The following is a 17,147-nucleotide window of genomic DNA, read 5'->3' on the forward strand; positions in this document are numbered from 1 at the left end:
AAGAGGTAGTTCTAGATTTGACAAAGATGAATCCAGTGTAATAACAGTTTTCGACAAATGCTCTTTTAAGAGCCTTGGAAAATGTGTTAAACCCATCCCAAGGTCAAGGGATCCATTCGCATGAGGAGTAGAGAAGGCACCTTATATACTGTAAACAGTGATGATCACTCGACTTGGATGGTCACTAAGATGGGTGTTGTAAACAGTGATGATCGCTCGACTTGGATGGTCACTAAGATGGGTGTTGTAATAGGACCGCATGTTGAGTTGGTAGTCTTAAGGGTTTGGGCATCTGATGGTTATAAGTATTGACATAAGCCGTGTAGCTACATAAGCCATAATATTTAATTCATATAAAAACGTTTTGCATGTGAAGAGCCATGGAAAAATTCTAAGCTCAATGTTTCTACTCACCATATGATATTAAAGTCACTGGGCCAAATTTGTTGCTCCTTCGGCAAAATAATTCACGAAAGGAAACAGACATTGGGCTGCAGAATCCATGGCTCCTCTGACGCACCGAGCAGTGTCGATGGCTCAGTGAAGTTCCTGGATCAATGGCTTACACTTAGGTATGCTTTTCCTCTGCGACTGATTTGATGCTTTGTGTCCTTTTTTTAAAGAAATACCTAGATCCTGAGCCTTTGCTTTGATCTACCCTTCTGGTTGGCAGGAAGACTGGGATTTAGGAGCATCTCGCCTAAATAACCAGCCATGGTTCTTGTCTTAGCTCTCGGTGATCTGCACATCCCTCACAGGGCAGGTGATTTGCCAATCAAATTCAAGTCGATGCTTGTACCGGGCAAAATACAGCATATCGTGAGCCCTGGCAATCTTTGCATCAAGGTCTGCGCTTCAGTTACTGATGGAGAGGGAGCAATTTGGTCCAATTACAGTGAAATTTTACGTGCATTGCAAAGCATCGACTTCCATTTTTTATAATGCTCCTTTTCTCTTGTGGAATCCGAGGAAGTTGAGGGAGGGGGAGCTTGAATTTTGAATCCATTCGTTGTGCTCTGCCGAATGCGCCGGAATTCACTGGCCTGTTTTTGGTCGCACATCCTATATGTAAATTATGCCCTTACGATGCTTATGCCATGCTTAGAAGCTCTCAGACATAGCGAGAATACACAGTTGGTTAGATCTGATTAGCCTCAGGCAAACTGTGAATACTTCAGATCAACATTGACCATGCTTCATGGTCCTGGTGATGAACGATGTCTAGAGCCCAAAAGTTAGACAACTCATTGAAAGTTTTTACACTCCCAAGTTCATGTCCTTAACTGCTGTCACATACAATGGCTTATCTCTATGGCAGGTGGTTGAAAATCTTGTGGGAGTGATTGGATGTGTTGCATTGGTGCATAGGAACGAGGCAAATTACCTTGGTCAACATGTCCATAATGACTAAGATTGAGTTGTAGCCTTCTTGCACCAATGGCAACTTGACTACAAAGTCCATACCAATGAATTTTCACTTCATCTATTGGTGTTTATTTGGCATCTTTGTGTGCTCAACCTTGATTCTTAGATGGTTTAGACATCGCATAATATATCCAAGGGTGTCTCTGATCAATCATTTCTAGTGATAAGTCTATCACGAGCTTTGCATAGCAAATATTGTCTTCATAGCTTGAGTGCAGTATGCTTGATCTTGCGTGACCATATGGTCCAATTCCAGCCGTTGAGCTTGTCTTTCTCTAGGAGTTGGGAAAGGATAGACATTTGAATAGGTGGTGCCATGAGCACCACTAGTGGAATAGAGGATGCAATATGAGAAGGACAAAGTGATGGTGGACAAGAGGGAGGCTGGTCATGGCTCTCAATTGGTGGCATGGTCTCTGGGGTCTTTGCATTGATTCTCACAATCCACTTGATCATGAACATGTTCCCATTGAGCCTCCTGCTCTCGATGGTCTTTGGGCATGATTCTCACGATCAGAGTGATCAGAAGACCGGTCATCACGGTGGCAGTCCTAACAGTCTCTTTGGGGGGACCCTTTCCATCCGATCTTGCCAATTGTACCACTTTGCCATGTGTATCCTAAAGAAATCCTGCAAAAAAGCAAGGAAAGATTGTGCTTTTTGATCGGGACTGCGTCATGGGGTGAGTGGCACTTTGCTCACTGCTGCGATTTGAGTTCAGCTGCCTTTGGAGAGTAAAAACGACCTGCTCCTTGCTCCAAAATCGGCATTTTGATGTCAGCTGGCCTTGTTGGATGAAGCCTGAAGGTGACCTGTTGGATGGATGAAATGATTCAGGAAAGGCTGTGACAGTGTGGGTTTTGAGGGACGCCTGCTGTAACTGTGTTTTGGGAAGAAAACCTGCATAATAATGAAAACGACCTATTGTTAGGTGGAGGATCCCTTCAAAATGATGTTGGCAGCTGGTTGAGGGACCCTTAACAGCAGAAAAGGGGTCCAAAAGAGGTCGCTTGGCTGCAAGGTACAAAAATGCAGCAGATCAGAGGTAAAACACTGCAATAGATGGGCTCACTGACACTCTGTATGTTGATGATACCTTGTGAGAGTGCACAATGGGAGTAGGAACAAGGAGAGAAGAGAAGAGCAGATGAAAGCACAAAATAAACAGAAGGAAAACACTGATAGAAGGCTGCACACAATCAGCCCGTGCATACAATATAGGTGCATCAGTGAAGATGCCGGACTGATAGTAGAAGGGCTGATTGAGGAAGTTGAGTGAGAATGATGATGGCTGGAATGCAAGGAATGATTGTGGAGTCCTCTAGAGTTGAGAACCAAACTGGCTGTGATGGTGGACCGGTGGTAGTGAGGGTTTGAGTCCTCCATTGCCCCTGATTTTGGTTGCCACCAACTTGTCTCCCCTGTTGGGGCTTACCTGACTCAAGGGCGGGGGTTTAATTCTTCGGTTTAGGTTGTGTACTTCTTGTCTTTGATCGATACTCGTCATCAAAATAGCTAGCCTTTGACAATATTTGCAATATCTATTTTTCTTAGGTATATTTTGCCACCCAGGTTTGAGAACAAACTGGGAGTTCCCTTGTGACTCGATTGATTTTGTTTTTGGTTTTGGTTTTGCGCATTCTTGCCTTGCCCTTATTGTCCCCCCAAAGAGGTGATAAAAAGAGCCCCTTCTAAGGAGGATGTGCTATAAAACTGATCAAACAGCCAAGGTAATGCAATAGCTAATACTCAAACTGATAGAACGTAGGCATAGTCAGCTGTGAAATCACTTGTTGAATGAAATTGAAATGTTTCTTTGGAAGCTTATAAAGGAACAGTGTAACTTGGTCGTGAGGGAAGTGAGGAGGCCCTGTGGTGGAGAACTTAGTGAGTAATCATTGATATTCAACCATTTTGATTGTAAGGTCATCTTGGTTTGTGATCCTGAATTCTTGGAGCTCATGGTCGTGATTTATATGATGGGTCCTATCCCAAGTTGCGGTTAGTCAGGTATTCCCATCACTTTGATGCTAGATCAAAATGTTGTAGTTGTGAATAAAGCTCTAGGAGTAATCCTTGCATCAACTCAACAATAACACGTGTTTCTAGCCTTCCAAGAATGGACAACCTTGTATGGAACAATCCTCAAGGTAAGGATCTAGTTGGGATTCGAGCTTCTGTTCAATGTCCCACAAGTTTTGGAAGTCTAGGACAAGCCTCGTCAGATTTGACCAAGTAGTGTAATTAGACCCGTTGACTTGAGTCCTGTTTGTGAATGCATGCTTGGTTGACAAGGAGGAAGAACTCTGATGTATCGAATACGAGGGTAAGGTGGATGGAAAGGAGAACAAGATGGGTACACAAAAATAGGCAGAGAGTGGCCGAAAGGTGCCATTGAAGGAGGCATTGAGACTCTATAGCCTTGCCCAATTGTGGGTTGGGGTAGTGGAACATAACTAGTAGGTCCACTAGGTAAAGCCATCTGGGTAAATTATGGCACTAGTTGGTCCAGCTTGGGAAATCTTGGGAGGGTGTCCCATGTGTAAAGCCCGAAAGTGTGTGAGATGGAGGCCAAACCTCCCCCATAGGTGCACTTGCACCATTCAGGGATCCCCAAATTTCAGTTGTTGGATTTCAAATATTAGGCCCCAAGTTCTAAGCACTTACTAGCTGGTCCACACTTGGGAAAGCTTGGGAGGATGTCCCATGCGTAAAGCCCAAAAGTGTGTGAGATGGAGGTTGAGCCTCCCCCATAGGTGCACTTGCACCACTTGGGAATCCCCAAATCTCAGTTGCTGAATTTCAAGTACTAGGTCCCAAGTTCGAAGCACTCTTCCCAGGGTGGTTGGTAAACCCAGTAGAAAATTTTCAAGTGCACCCTTTTGGGACAGAATTTGGCTGAGATCTCTTGAGGGAAGCCGTGAATTGGATGGGAGAATAGAGAGGAAGCTAGAGAGAGAGAAACTTCACAGTTTCATTACTAAAATTGGCTGAAATTTAATGCTTTCCTATTGTGAATGGCTGATTTATTGTAGCCCACCATCAATAGGTGCCCCACATCCAATTGAGTGCCCTTGTGGACCCTAAAATTGCTGTGATCTGCTTGTAGACAGCCTAGAGGGGCTGTCACCTACCCCCAATGGCCTCTTGATCAGCTGAGGGCAGCTCTTTGACAACCTTCAATGGTTGGGTTGATCACCAATGACTGGAAAGTTACAGCAACGCTCTCTCCTCTCCTAACCTCCACCATGCTAGAATGGGACTCCAGCTTCTAATAGCCTTTCCCTCACTTGCACGGGCAACTTTTGTTAAGTGCCAGCCATCTAATTGCATTTTTCAGCAAATTTTCAGCCCAACCAACAATTAAATTGGCTAGGCCAATTTATCATCCAAGTATTCCCAAGCATTTATTAGCCCTTGAATTGGCATTAATTAATTAATTAATGCCTAGTTCTTGATGTTACTACTGACATTAATGGCCAATAAAATCTTCTAGGACAAAATTTGTCACTATATACCATGTAGCACCTATAATTACAACTCATTACAACTTTTGCCTTTGTCTTTTGTTGACATCTTAGGGTCCTTGGCCCGTTATTGTGAAATAACTAACTTGCACATTATATGTGCACCTCACATCTGCACATTTGATCAACAACTTAGTCAAATGCTAAGCAAAGCATTAAAATTTCATGTCCTCATGACACAATCCAACTATAGCATTAGAGTTTTTCGTGCTGGTCTTCGTGGTGAGTTTCGGTCCTCGGATTTTGATAGATTTTCTAGGCAACATAGCATTGTGATAGAGTTTGCTGATACAAGTGACCCATCAAAGAATGGTCTTATGGAGTGACAAAAGAGGACCATGTTGGAGATGGCTAGGTCCATGGTGGAGCACAAGGGTTTCATCATTCCCTTAGGGCTGATTTGGTTGCCACTATCATTCATATTTGTTATAGGTCCCCTACAGTTGTTCTTGGGAAGATTTTGTTTGAGGCCTAACATGGGTGGAATCCCTATGTTGCGCACTTTCAAGTATTTAGGTGTGATGCCTATGTACATATGCCAAAAGGCAAGAGGAGAAAGCTAGATGCCAAAATTCAAGCCAAGAGGGGTAAGTTGGGTGCCAAATCCAAGCAACACATTTTCATTGGCTACAATCAACAGATTAAAGTCTAGAGGTTCTTTGACCTTGACTCATGAGAAGTGTTGTGAGTTGAGATGTGGTGTTTCACTATTTCCTTTATCTTGTATTCTCCTTTAGATGGTGCATCTTCTAGTGGTTCTCCATCTTCCTCTTCAATAGATCCCTGTACCCACTAGTCAATAATGCCCCTCATCTCTTGTCTTGGTTACCTCTCTTCTCCCTAACCCGCAATTACCTTCTTCACCCCATCCACCACCACCTTCTTTACTGGTGGTTCCCATTGCTCCTCTCTCTCTTTTTTTTTGTGGGGGGGGGGGGGGGGTGGTTCAGATTCTGGTGGTGAGGAGTTTCCTTCAGGACACAAAAGCTCTAGAGGTTCTGTAACCTTTATCACCACATTCACATGATCAGTCTGTCACTATTCCTTGGTGATTTCAGCATCTTATGTAGGATCTAGGTGGTACTCTTTTCCAGTGACATCCGTGGATGGACCCCATCTATTGACACGTCTACAACAGGACCAGGAGCATTTACTTTGTGTGAACTATACGCTTATGACTAGGATTATGGAGGATTGAGAGGCTACCATCCTCCGGTGGGTTATCCTTTTCGGGAACAGTAGATCAACAACAATGTGCGGTGATCAGCTTGTATATGCTGTTTGCACCCTCCTACTGTGAGAATTGACTGATTGGATCAATCTACCGCTGGTTTGTCTATCTTTTCTCAGCCATCTATTCAACTGAAACACTCTTTGGACAGGATTGTCGAGAAGAATGTCAGGATTACATAGTTATGTCATGTGTAAAGCTTGGGAATGCTAGGGAAGTGCAAGGCAGAGCCTAAAGGAAGTATTTGACAGGGATTGGAGCATGTGCCCCTTTCATTTAGCATTTAAATTTTCTGCTGGCTATGACTGTCTATTGTTAGGGTTGGCTGGCTGATCATCAAATTTGATCAGTAGTACTCAGTCAAGTTCAATGTCCTTAACTGTTCAAAGAAATACTGCAAGGGGTGCCCTGGTTGGGGCCAACAGGTGTCACGCACAAGTAGGAGCAGCCTAGCTCCCATGTGTGAGTTATTTTGATTGCTGATTTGTTGTTATCATTTGATGTGTTCAAAGTTCAGGTTTTTACTACTCTTTGGGATTCGGAATTCCGAAGGGCCACCTTCAGGGTGTGTTGGAAATGCAGTCTTACACTTCTAGAGAAAACTATCTCATGGTGCTAAATGAGTTTCGAGCCCTGTGAGGAAGTTTCCAATGAAAAGGGTAGGTTGGAGGTTCTCTGTCTCCTCAAGTTTTTGGGGTCTAGATGGTGAGGCCAATCGTGGAAAGCTTCTAGTTAAGTGCAGCACAATGGGGCTGATGATAATGAGATGGGTGACTTCTGGCAATGAGGGATATTTGTCCCACCATCTTATATTGAACACCCATAGTTGCTAGGGGTTTGAGAAATGGGAGGCATGAAACAGGTTTCAAAGGTTTTGTAAAGTGTAAGAAATGTGTCCGGTCTTTTGTTTGTCAAAATTTGAAGAGGAGGCTTTTTGAGAACATGCTCATTATGATAAGGTTGGATCTCATCTGGGACAGTTCAAGATGCTAAGTTTGATCCCTTTGAACAGTGTAATCCCAGCATAGCAATGTGTATAGAGCAGAAATCTTGGTTTGCAGTCTTTCATGTGGGTTTCCCGGCTCAATATTCTGTCCTTAAGACACTCTAATTTTGCAAAATTGTGAACCCTATAATTAGGATTTCCAGCTTGATGCACTTTTTAGTTCCTTTTTATTTCTTAAACTTTATGGTGTACAAGTTGTCACTGTTGTAATTTGGTTTGCTTGTGTGGCTCTTCATGATAACCAAGTGGGTCTTGGTTAAGGGTCAAAATGCATATGTTGCTAAATTAATGTATTGATGTACTGCTGAATGTATGTTCTGAATGTGCCCCTCTATGGGGGTGTGTTAATATTGAGTGGACTGCCAAAAGAGTTTCTGCAGCTGATCAGTTAGATAAAACAAATTTTACAGGAAGTCCATGATTATTTGAAGAGTCTGTGCCCTGATGTTCATGTTGCAAGGGGTGAATATGATGAAGACTCAAGGTATCCTGAAACCAAAGTCATAAATATTGGCTCTTTTAAGCTGGGCATCTGCCATGGTCATCAGGTTTGCATCCAGTCTAATTTCCATCATTCAAATTTCTCTCTCACTTAAACTTGAAACTTCACCTTTACTTCTATATAGAATGTGGTGCAGTGGATTATTATTAATGCTGACAGTGATAGTTTTTTGAAGGTTATTCCTTGGGGGGACCTTGATTCGCTGGCAATGCTTCAGCGACAGTTAGATGTTGACATCCTCATTACTGGACATACACACCAGTTTAAGGCTTACAAACATGAAGGTGGAGTAATCATCAACCCAGGCTCTGGAACTGGTGCATACAGCAGCATCACGTATAATGTGAATCCAAGTTTTGTCTTGATGGATATAGATGGGCTGAGAGTAGTAGTTTATGTATATGAGCTCATTGAGGGAGAAGTAAAAGTCGATAAAATTGACTTCAAAAAGGCACAGCCAGCCATGTGAGACTTGCAATAACAGCACCGATAACACTTTAGTTAACTATTCAGTGATCATTGTTACAGAACAAGCATATTCCAACTGAGCTGTTGTACAGTGATATGCTATTCTTAGTTGCTAGATGACCAACTTTAGTGGAGAAAACGGTACACTTTAATGTTTTGATCCCCTTTTACTTAAAGATACGCCAAAAGCTTTCAGGCATCCTAATTTGTTAATGACATGTCAAGCATTTTCATATCTGCCTCACAATCACTGGCCATTGGTTGGACTTCCAACAGTGTCCATAGTGGAGGTTGATTGCTGGATGCTTGAAAAGTGCTCCTATCAGGAGATATATGGAAGGTCCTTGACTAGTAATTAGGCGGTGTAAGTTCTTTTGGAAGAGTTTGGAGGTGTTGATGATTCAGCAAGAATTTTTTTTGTAATAAAGGCCTTGTTTATTCAAGAATAGTTGAGTGAGAGAGTCTTTGCCTTTCTACCTCTTTTAATGACATGACCAAAATATATATAAGCATTCAGGCTGGCAAGCACAACATGTTTTCAATATCTAGTGCTAGTTCTTGCAGTAACTGCAAAATGCAGGTGGAACGTTGTGGTATATACAATGGTCATGCATAACTGCAAAATGCAGATGGAACATTGTCATATATACAATGGTCATGCATGTGGGCTTTTGACTAGCATCCTGCTACTTAGCCTAGAACCTTTCTTTTACTCTCTAGAAGATGGGGCATCGTGTTACTTAGCCTAGAACCTTTCTTTTACTCTCTAGAAGATGGGGCACGTATGTGGTAAGCATTCATCAAATGTGAATCTATTGGTACTTGTAAAATGATGAACAACAGAAGTCAACTGCGTCAAGTAGTATTTTGCAGCAGATTTTACAAGTATGCCAAGTAAACATAGTTTTATAAATAAGAAATCTACGATATTTTGCTACTGTGTATTTGTCTAGTAGTGAAAGTTTGGGCATATAACCATGAGGGTGTGGGTTCAAGTCTTGCCAAGTTCATCACTTTATTGGGCACTTTGTTCACATGGTATGTTTTAAGTGTGGGCACTTGCCCAATCAAACACTTGGTCGGTCCCCTTTGTAAGGTCACTGAGTGTGTCCTAATGGACTCGAGCGTTGTCCCTTAGAAAACCTGCCCATAGAAACATTGCTAACGTGGCTCTTGCTCATCCTTTGTCTAATATTACTAGCAAGATCTATGAAACCAAAATGTTGTGGTCATCTATGTTGAGTTGGTGGCTTTTCTATATCTATAATATAAGAGAGGGAGAGGGATAGAGAGGTCTTCATTTTGCTATTAAGGAGGATGTTATGGAAGATTTTCTTGAGATAGGTATAGGTAGTATTACATCCTTCAAGTGGAAGCTCTTGGGTTTTTTTGGCTTCTTGAGGTGCCATATACTAACAAAAGAGTAGCAAGGTTCTTGGCTAAATATTGGAAATATGTGTGTTTGTTATTGTGTAGCACATTGAGATGCCTTAATAGTTTTGGGAAACTTTACTTTCTATATATTGATGTACTTGAGTAGTTCTATGTCAAAATGTGATGCACTCTTTGATAAAATGTGATATGTACTCTTTGATGGGTTTCATTCTAGACATGTCACTTCCATGTCAATGTATTGTTTTTGTTCTAACCATGTATAATGTAACCTAGATGGTGTGATAATCATGATAAGATGTAGACAGTGTACATATTGTTAATTTTTGTTTCATAGTTGTATGGTGTATGGTGCATATGGGGTGCCATTGTTGAGATCTTTGAGGACACGGGGGTACATTGCTAAATATTGAAAATGCTACTTCATGTTAGCATTGCCCTTTAGGGCATATGCTTATACAATGCTGTGGTGACAAGGTGGTGCATGTCCAAATTTGTTATCTTTAGTTGAGTGGCCCACTTCAAGGCTTGTGTGTGGATCTAGTTTTCTGTTAAATAAAAAATATAAAGTGCATTTTAAAATTTGAAATGCATTTTTCTTGCTTTGTTTGCTTGACGTTGATCTAATTATAGCTTTTTATGAGACCTGAGAAAAAAAGAAAGGCGAGGACGAACACAATAGAAAATAACAAGGATGAACACAACGAAACAAAAATGCATCATCATTTTACGCCAATTTTTGCTTTTGGGTCATTTTCTTTATTCTCTCCTCTCCTCTTCATTCCACCAAATTTTGACATGTGATTGAATGTCCCTCTTTTACTTGTCTTTCTTTTACTCAGTGCAAATTGTCAATGGAGAATGAAATAGTTGATTGACAAAGAGGATGGTAATGATTGGGGGATGCCACATGAATAATGAAGGTAACACGTGTGTTTTGAGAAAGTTCTCAATTTTGTGAGACTATTAGACATGACAAAGAAGAGCAATATATTAATTCCTCTATTGGTGAGGGAGGAGAATGAATAGATGGACCTAATGAGCCATTGATTTTTTGAGGCATAATCAATAGAAATAATAGGTTGGAGAAGTTCAAGTAAATCAACCATTACAAAGTGAAGAAGATGAAAGTGATATATGGATTGATAGTGCGACTGAAGGAGCCTTGATGAGCGAGAGCTCAGTAAGACCAAGGAGGAATTGTAAGTGGATAGTCCTAGTTGTGTGGTGTTGTCATTGTAGTGGCACAACCATCATCATGTCCACAACCATCACCTTGTTTTGAATAGCAACAATTGAAGCAATATCCTCCCAATTTATGAGTATTAAAAAAGAGGGTTATTTATATTGCAACCTTGGAGTTTGAGTAGGGACAACAAAGAAGACGCCTCCTTGAATGTAGGAATGTGCAAACTATCATTGGAAAAAAAAAACACAAGTGTCGTCTTGGCAGCAGAAAAGTCCAGTGTTTCATGTGGCGAGGGCATGAGCTGGGCCAATGTTTCTTGCCAAGAAAAGGGCCAATTTTTGTTTTGGCTAGGGCATGAGCTAGGCCAATGTTTCTTATGGTGGGGGCATGGCCTCTTGCAAAGCTTAGGTGCTTCCTTTCTTTCACAAAGTTATGGACATGTCAAATTACTGTGTTCAACCTAATTGTTGTGTTTGACCTCATTCTAAGTGTTGTGTTTCATTGCACTTTGTTGTATACATATTGGGAAATGGAGCTCTTCCAAAATTTTCCAAGTAATAAGGTGGTCTCTCTCTCTCTCTCTCTCTCTCTCTCTCTCTCTCTCTCTCTCTCTCTCTCTCTCTCTCTCTCAAAATGGGCAATACTCTTGCACCCAATAATGCACCCTTGTTTGAATCTTTGTGTAATAAATTGAGAAGCCTCAACAATCTTGGGGCACTTGATTTTTCTATATTAATGTAGCTATAACTATTTACATATTGTGTAGTGCATTGAGAATCCTTGTGTACTATTTGAGAAGCCTTTTAGTCTTGGGATACTTGATTTTTCTATATTGCTATACATGAATAGTTTTATATTGGGAGGTGTGTTATGGCTTTCAAAGATACTTTTTGATGGGTTTCTTTTCAGCGTGCCGCTTCCATGACAATACATCATTTTTTCTCTAAGATCTATAATGTTACATGGGCATCATGACAATGATGATGTGATATAAACATTTGGAAAGTCTTACTTACTACATTGATTATGCAACTATGCAGTGCATGTTGTGTATGATTGTTATCTCCGTCACTCCATGTTATATTACTTGATTATATCACATCATTTATGAGATTACATTCCTTTATTATGCGGCATATAATATGGGATAGCAATCACAAACATGTATATACATGTGTAAGTGCATATGCACAAAGAAATACTTGTTAAGTTGCATTTTATACAGTATAATATTCTCAATCTATTTACTTTTACTATCATCTTTGTAAGTGCATGCATGTTAGTGATGATTAGAGCATCTTAATAGTTTTGAATGAAAATTACATTCAAGAACTCAAAATTTTACCCTTGTTTCTTGAGCTAGAAGTGGAAATTAGGTGAGGATACATGCTTCTCGTTTGGGAGTAGGAATGTAATGCATGGGGAGCATCTTGTTTCGTGGCAAGCTTCTTAGTGTGAAGTTTATTAAATGTGATCTTGGTGGTGTTTGGCAAGAGTGATGGTAGGAAGAAGGTTGAGCTCCTTAGACTCTCTCTCTCTCTCTCTCTCTCTCTCTCTCTCTCTCTCTCTCTCTCTCTCTCTCTCTCTCTCTCTCTCTCTCTCTCTCTCTCTCTCTCTCTCTCTCTCTCTCTCTCTCTCAAGATATTTAATTTATCATGGCACATCATAAAGTGCTCTCACCATTGCTATATTTGTCATATTTAAGGGGCAACACTTGCCTAAAAAAGTGTGAGGAAGAGGGATTAGGTAGGAATGGGCTATGATTTTTATCATGTACGTGGGAATGGGCTATGGTTTTGACTACGTATGCAACTCATGCTTGGAAAGTAAAGATTATATAAATCCCCTCTCATCTTAGATTGGTGACACTAATTTCAACCTAGATTATTGCATTTTCCAACATAAAAAAAAAGTGTTCATATGCACTACCATTGATGTAAACTTACATGTGAAATAATGGGCTAGTCATCATGTATATACCATAGGGTCACATGTTCATGCCTTTTTTGAGCTCTTTAGGGTGCATTGATTGAGTTCTTAAGCATTGTCTTTTGGTAAGATGGGTTTGTTAAAGAAGTGTCTAAGGTGATTATTAATACCTTTCTAACTTGTTAGTATAGAATTAGCCTCCTCAACCTCCACCCTCTATCTCCCCTTTCTTTTCTTTCACTTCAAGGTTTGTTAGCATTGCCCATAAGGAAATATGCTTTATGATGGTGTGATGACATGTTGAATTATCATTCAAAACTCACTTCTAGATTACTTGAGTGAAGTAGATAGACTTTCAAGTAAAGTTTTTTTACTTGTGAAGACAAAGAAAAAGCAATCCTTGCTTTTGGGAATAAAGTAATAAGCTTTGGGGGAGTCAAGAAAATATGAAAGAGCAATGTTGTAACACATGCTTGTAGGAATTTCTATTAGATCTTTTATAGCATTGAGAACACCTATAACTTCTATTTAATGTTACTTGCAAGGATGGGCAAATACTAACAAAGTGCGCTTTCACTAGAGCAAGTGCCATGATGAAAATCATAAGCATTAGGGTTGTGCCTTGCTAGGGCTTGCTACACTTTCTTAAAGTTTAGTAAGTAGTGCTACCCTTGGATCTATGAAAAAGGTGAACATTTAGAAAGATAGACTTCAAGAAGGTCTAGCAAAGATGTGACATGGCATTGCCCTTAATTTTTTAGTATGCTAAAAAAATATCCTTTAATTTTAGAGTTGGGTTTTATTACATGCTCTTTTTCATGTTCTATAATCATTATGGTATCACATTCATAACCTTGAAATCTTGTTATCAACAATGGAATGTTCTCACTATAAGTAATGATCCACTTAAATGTGCTATGTATTACTATCACAAATGAATTTCTACATCATAATTAGAACCCACTGAGCAAAGCTTTTCAATCCCATGTCTCAATCTCCCTAAAGCTTGTGATCAAGGAGCTTCAAAGTTTGTATTACCAAGACATATAAGACAATTTTGTGTATGAAATACCATGTTTTAAGACTCGATCTTAGTTGTTTAAACTTTTGATGAAAGAGCTAGAGAGATAGTATAGCTAAAGCATATTTGAGCATGCTTGTTTGAAAAGTTATTTGATGTTACAACCTTAAGAACCTAAACCTTTAAAAAACATGGTTGCAAAAGGGTATTGAGAATCTAGTTAATTATGGTCATAATTATTGGTTTTATATGGTCCTTGTGCCAACAAAGCTTGCGTTATGTGTAAGTCAATAGAGTCACTTCTAAGGGGTCCCATAGACTTTTGTATTGTTTCGATGCAGTATGTAAATTTTAATTTAGAGTTGAAATATATAAATAGTCTTCTATTGAATAGGGGAACCAAGAATATTCTGACCTTTTTATTGAGTAGACATTGTGCTAAAGGAAGTTATAACATGATATTGACCCCTCCATATAAGTGAAAAAGGAATTAAGAAATGGAGGGATGTCTATGATTTTGACATAAGAAATTGGAAATAGGATGATATGATCATTCAAAATTTTCAGGTCCAAGTCCATCAGATCCTTAAATAAAGCTTGAAATGCTAGGGAAAAAGACCCTATAGCTTGACATGCAATTCAATCCAAGAGGCATTTTCTCAAACAATGATAACCTATTCTCTTTCTCCCCAATTTACCTAATAACTAAAAGAGACTTATATGAAAGGTCAATAAGAGATGGAATCTCACATAGAACCCTCATCAATGGAACTATAGATTCTAGATGATATGGAACAACTGTATCAAACCTAAATGGCCTACTTATTGTGCTTGATAATGCTGAAGGCAATTTGGACTAATACTAGGACTGCTAAAAGAGACAATGCCTCATATCTCTTTGAATTGTAAAGCTAACTTGAACTTGAACTTTGTGCAGGAAATGATTAGGCCATAACATCTTACCAAGATCAACTGGAAAGAGTTGCTCTTAGGGGAAATCTATGGACTACCCCTTGTTATATGGAATTGGCTAAGGAGTTTATTATTGTGGTATATTTGGCTTAGTAGGAATAGGGCACAATTTAATAATGAATTTCTTGACCCAATTCATAGTTTTTAAAACGAAGAATTTCAAAGGCCGTGAAGATGAGCACAATATATCAAAAGAGCATTAAACATGGCCCAAGAAGAAGAAGTTCGAAGAGGAATTGAGGGAAGAGAGAGGGTTTAGATTCTTATGCAGAAAATAAGAATAAACAAGCATGATTGAAAGAAGATATGTTGCCCTGGAATAAGATTTCAGGAAAAAGACCACCCTATTTATCATGTGTAGGCTTCAAAGACATGCGATATTGTCAGAGAATGATGAACCATAGCAATCTCCATAGTATCTCAAAATAGACATTAGTCCTTAGCTACTAGCCCAAGGTTGTGAGCTTCTCGAGAAAAAAGTGATGCTTTTGCCAAACTCATTTAAAACTTTTAATACAAATTAACGTTTCCTTAAAAAAAAAGAAGGATATTGGTGGGAAGGGGCCGATATATTCACAGTGAGTGGTGTATTGTTCTAAAGGGCTTTAAAGAGAATAGAACAGTTTAAAAACAATATGTGTTAATTACTCATTCATATACAATTTATATTCAAAATGTGAATATGTGCCATACCTTTAAATGGCTTTAACTTAAAAGAATGCACTTGTGTTAGACATCGTCACAATGTTGGGAAGGGTGGATGCTGCACTTAGAAAGCGTAAACTCATGGTATTCAGCAGGGAAACCTTAATAGCAAGGCAGCATGTTAACGGCAAGAAGCACAAAACGTATTCTTAGTGCATCCATGCTACCTGGGCAAGGCAATAATCGCAGGAATCTTATTAGGCGACGTAACCATCACGTTGTCATCGTGGGCTTGAATCTCGACCTGTTACAAAAAATTTGCTCGGTAGAAGTACGTAAAGAGTATAATACAATATACGTTGTACTAAAAATGCTAAAAGCATTGCAATCTGGGGTGGTGGCGCAGTTGGCTAGCGCGTAGGTCTCATAGCTCTGAGGAATCCTGAGGTCGAGAGTTCGAGCCTCTCTCACCCCAAAGAGAGTTCTTTTTGCTTGCTACGGTTCTGATATTAAGAGAGCTTGAGAGGTACTTCTTGAAATCATACTTCACTTGGAAATAAATGTCCTCTTGTACCCGATTCATGAAAAGACACTTCACTTAGAGGTCCCAATACACTAATTGTATCTAGCCAATTGAAAAACATTTTAACTTAGAGCCGATCAGTCAATTACCTGGGTATTTTTGAAGTTGTTACATGTGTCAACCCTAAGTTAGAAATTTTAGAGCCGTGTAATTAGCGTTGCCTATAAGGGCACGCCATAGTAATAACGGTTAAGGGGGATTGTACCTCTTCTTGAGCAGAGAATTGTTCAGAGTTAGTAAGTTCTTTGCCTTTCTTTAAACATCAAAATATTAATTTTGTAAATAATAAACACGTTACATATTTGAAAGAAAGTGGCTAATTAAGCAACAATGATATTTTGGCAAGTTCATGTATGATTTTGGCAAGTTCATCCTTTCCTACGTGACCCATAAGATTTTATGTTTATCTTATTCTCTTGACTAGGAAAGTTCATTACTGATTGTTGCTGATTGGCTTCTCGCCTCGTGAGGTGTTGTTGTCTAAGTCCTTGTATGCACATCCTTCTTGAATGTGCATGTTCTCTATGCACATCCTTCTTGAATGTGCATGTTCTCTTTAAGGATGGAGTTAAAACAATTGATATTGCTCTTGGAAAGGTCCTTTATAGTCCCTTTACTTCTTGCTGACCTTGAAGGTGAAAGACACTCTTGCATTCCCTGGGATCCACAAGTGTGGTCACTTGGCATCTTAGAGATCTAGGATAACAAAGGCCTTGATGTCATGTGCAAGAATGGGCACTTTGCCATGAAATCCCCTCAAAAACTTTAGAAAGAGGATGGTGAAAGGAAAATGATAGTGAGATGAAAGAGCTTGATACTAGCTTTGTAAAGAACCTACCTAGTCAATGGAAATGGAAATCATAATGCACATCAACAAGTTGGATTAATAAAAATGTTCAAGAACAAAATTGTTAGGTAAGAACAAAAAAAGTAAATTGATTACAATCTAGAGAAGTTATTTAAAAGTTTGTGGACAAGGAATCAATATACCTTGTTGATTTGGGCCAATTGAAGGATTGTGGAGGTGGAAGAATCTAGCAATTGGATTTTGCTTATAAGAAAGCTTGCTAGAATGATGCAAGACTTTACTGATTTGTATGCACCATTAGAGGGATTAGGTGAAGAGAACTAATCAATGACTGTTAATGGATAGAGCTTCTAGGAAGCTTATCATTATTTGAAATATTTGTGGATTCTATGCAAGAAAGGCTTAAAGTGGTTGTTGAGAGTAGAGAAAATCGCACCATAGGAATTAAA

At 39.5% G+C, this 17,147-nt stretch overlaps 1 protein-coding gene and 1 non-coding gene across 2 annotated transcripts; both read left to right on the top strand.

Annotated features, from left to right (window-relative positions):
• The first annotated feature begins 405 nt into the window (after positions 1-405).
• On the top strand, positions 406-8,633 carry MAG1 (Calcineurin-like metallo-phosphoesterase superfamily protein). Its single transcript, XM_087664062.1, has 4 exons — positions 406-572; positions 674-846; positions 7,600-7,737; positions 7,867-8,633. The coding sequence occupies exons 2-4, from the start codon at positions 715-717 to the stop codon at positions 8,158-8,160; spliced, it is 564 nt and encodes a 187-aa protein (XP_087520188.1). The 5' UTR covers positions 406-572; positions 674-714; the 3' UTR covers positions 8,161-8,633.
• Positions 8,634-15,698: 7,065 nt separating this feature from the next.
• On the top strand, positions 15,699-15,782 carry TRNAM-CAU (transfer RNA methionine (anticodon CAU)). The gene is given in 2 exon segments: positions 15,699-15,736; positions 15,747-15,782. It is a non-coding gene; the product is annotated as a tRNA-Met (tRNA).
• The last annotated feature ends 1,365 nt before the right edge of the window (positions 15,783-17,147 follow it).

Source organism: Lygodium microphyllum, chromosome 23 (genome assembly GCF_053477565.2).
Source record: "Lygodium microphyllum isolate KBCC chromosome 23, Lygodium_microphyllum_v1.1.10, whole genome shotgun sequence".
In the NCBI taxonomy this organism is placed as follows: Eukaryota; Viridiplantae; Streptophyta; class Polypodiopsida; order Schizaeales; family Lygodiaceae; genus Lygodium; species Lygodium microphyllum.

Coding starts and splice junctions, on each gene's coding strand:
- MAG1 (XM_087664062.1), top strand. CDS start 715: ATGGTTCTTGTCTTAGCTCTCGGTGATCTGCACATCCCTCACAGGGCA. Junction 847..7,599: donor CTGGCAATCTTTGCATCAAG/GTCTGCGCTTCA, acceptor CAAATTTTACAG/GAAGTCCATGATTATTTGAA. Junction 7,738..7,866: donor GCATCTGCCATGGTCATCAG/GTTTGCATCCAG, acceptor AGTTTTTTGAAG/GTTATTCCTTGGGGGGACCT.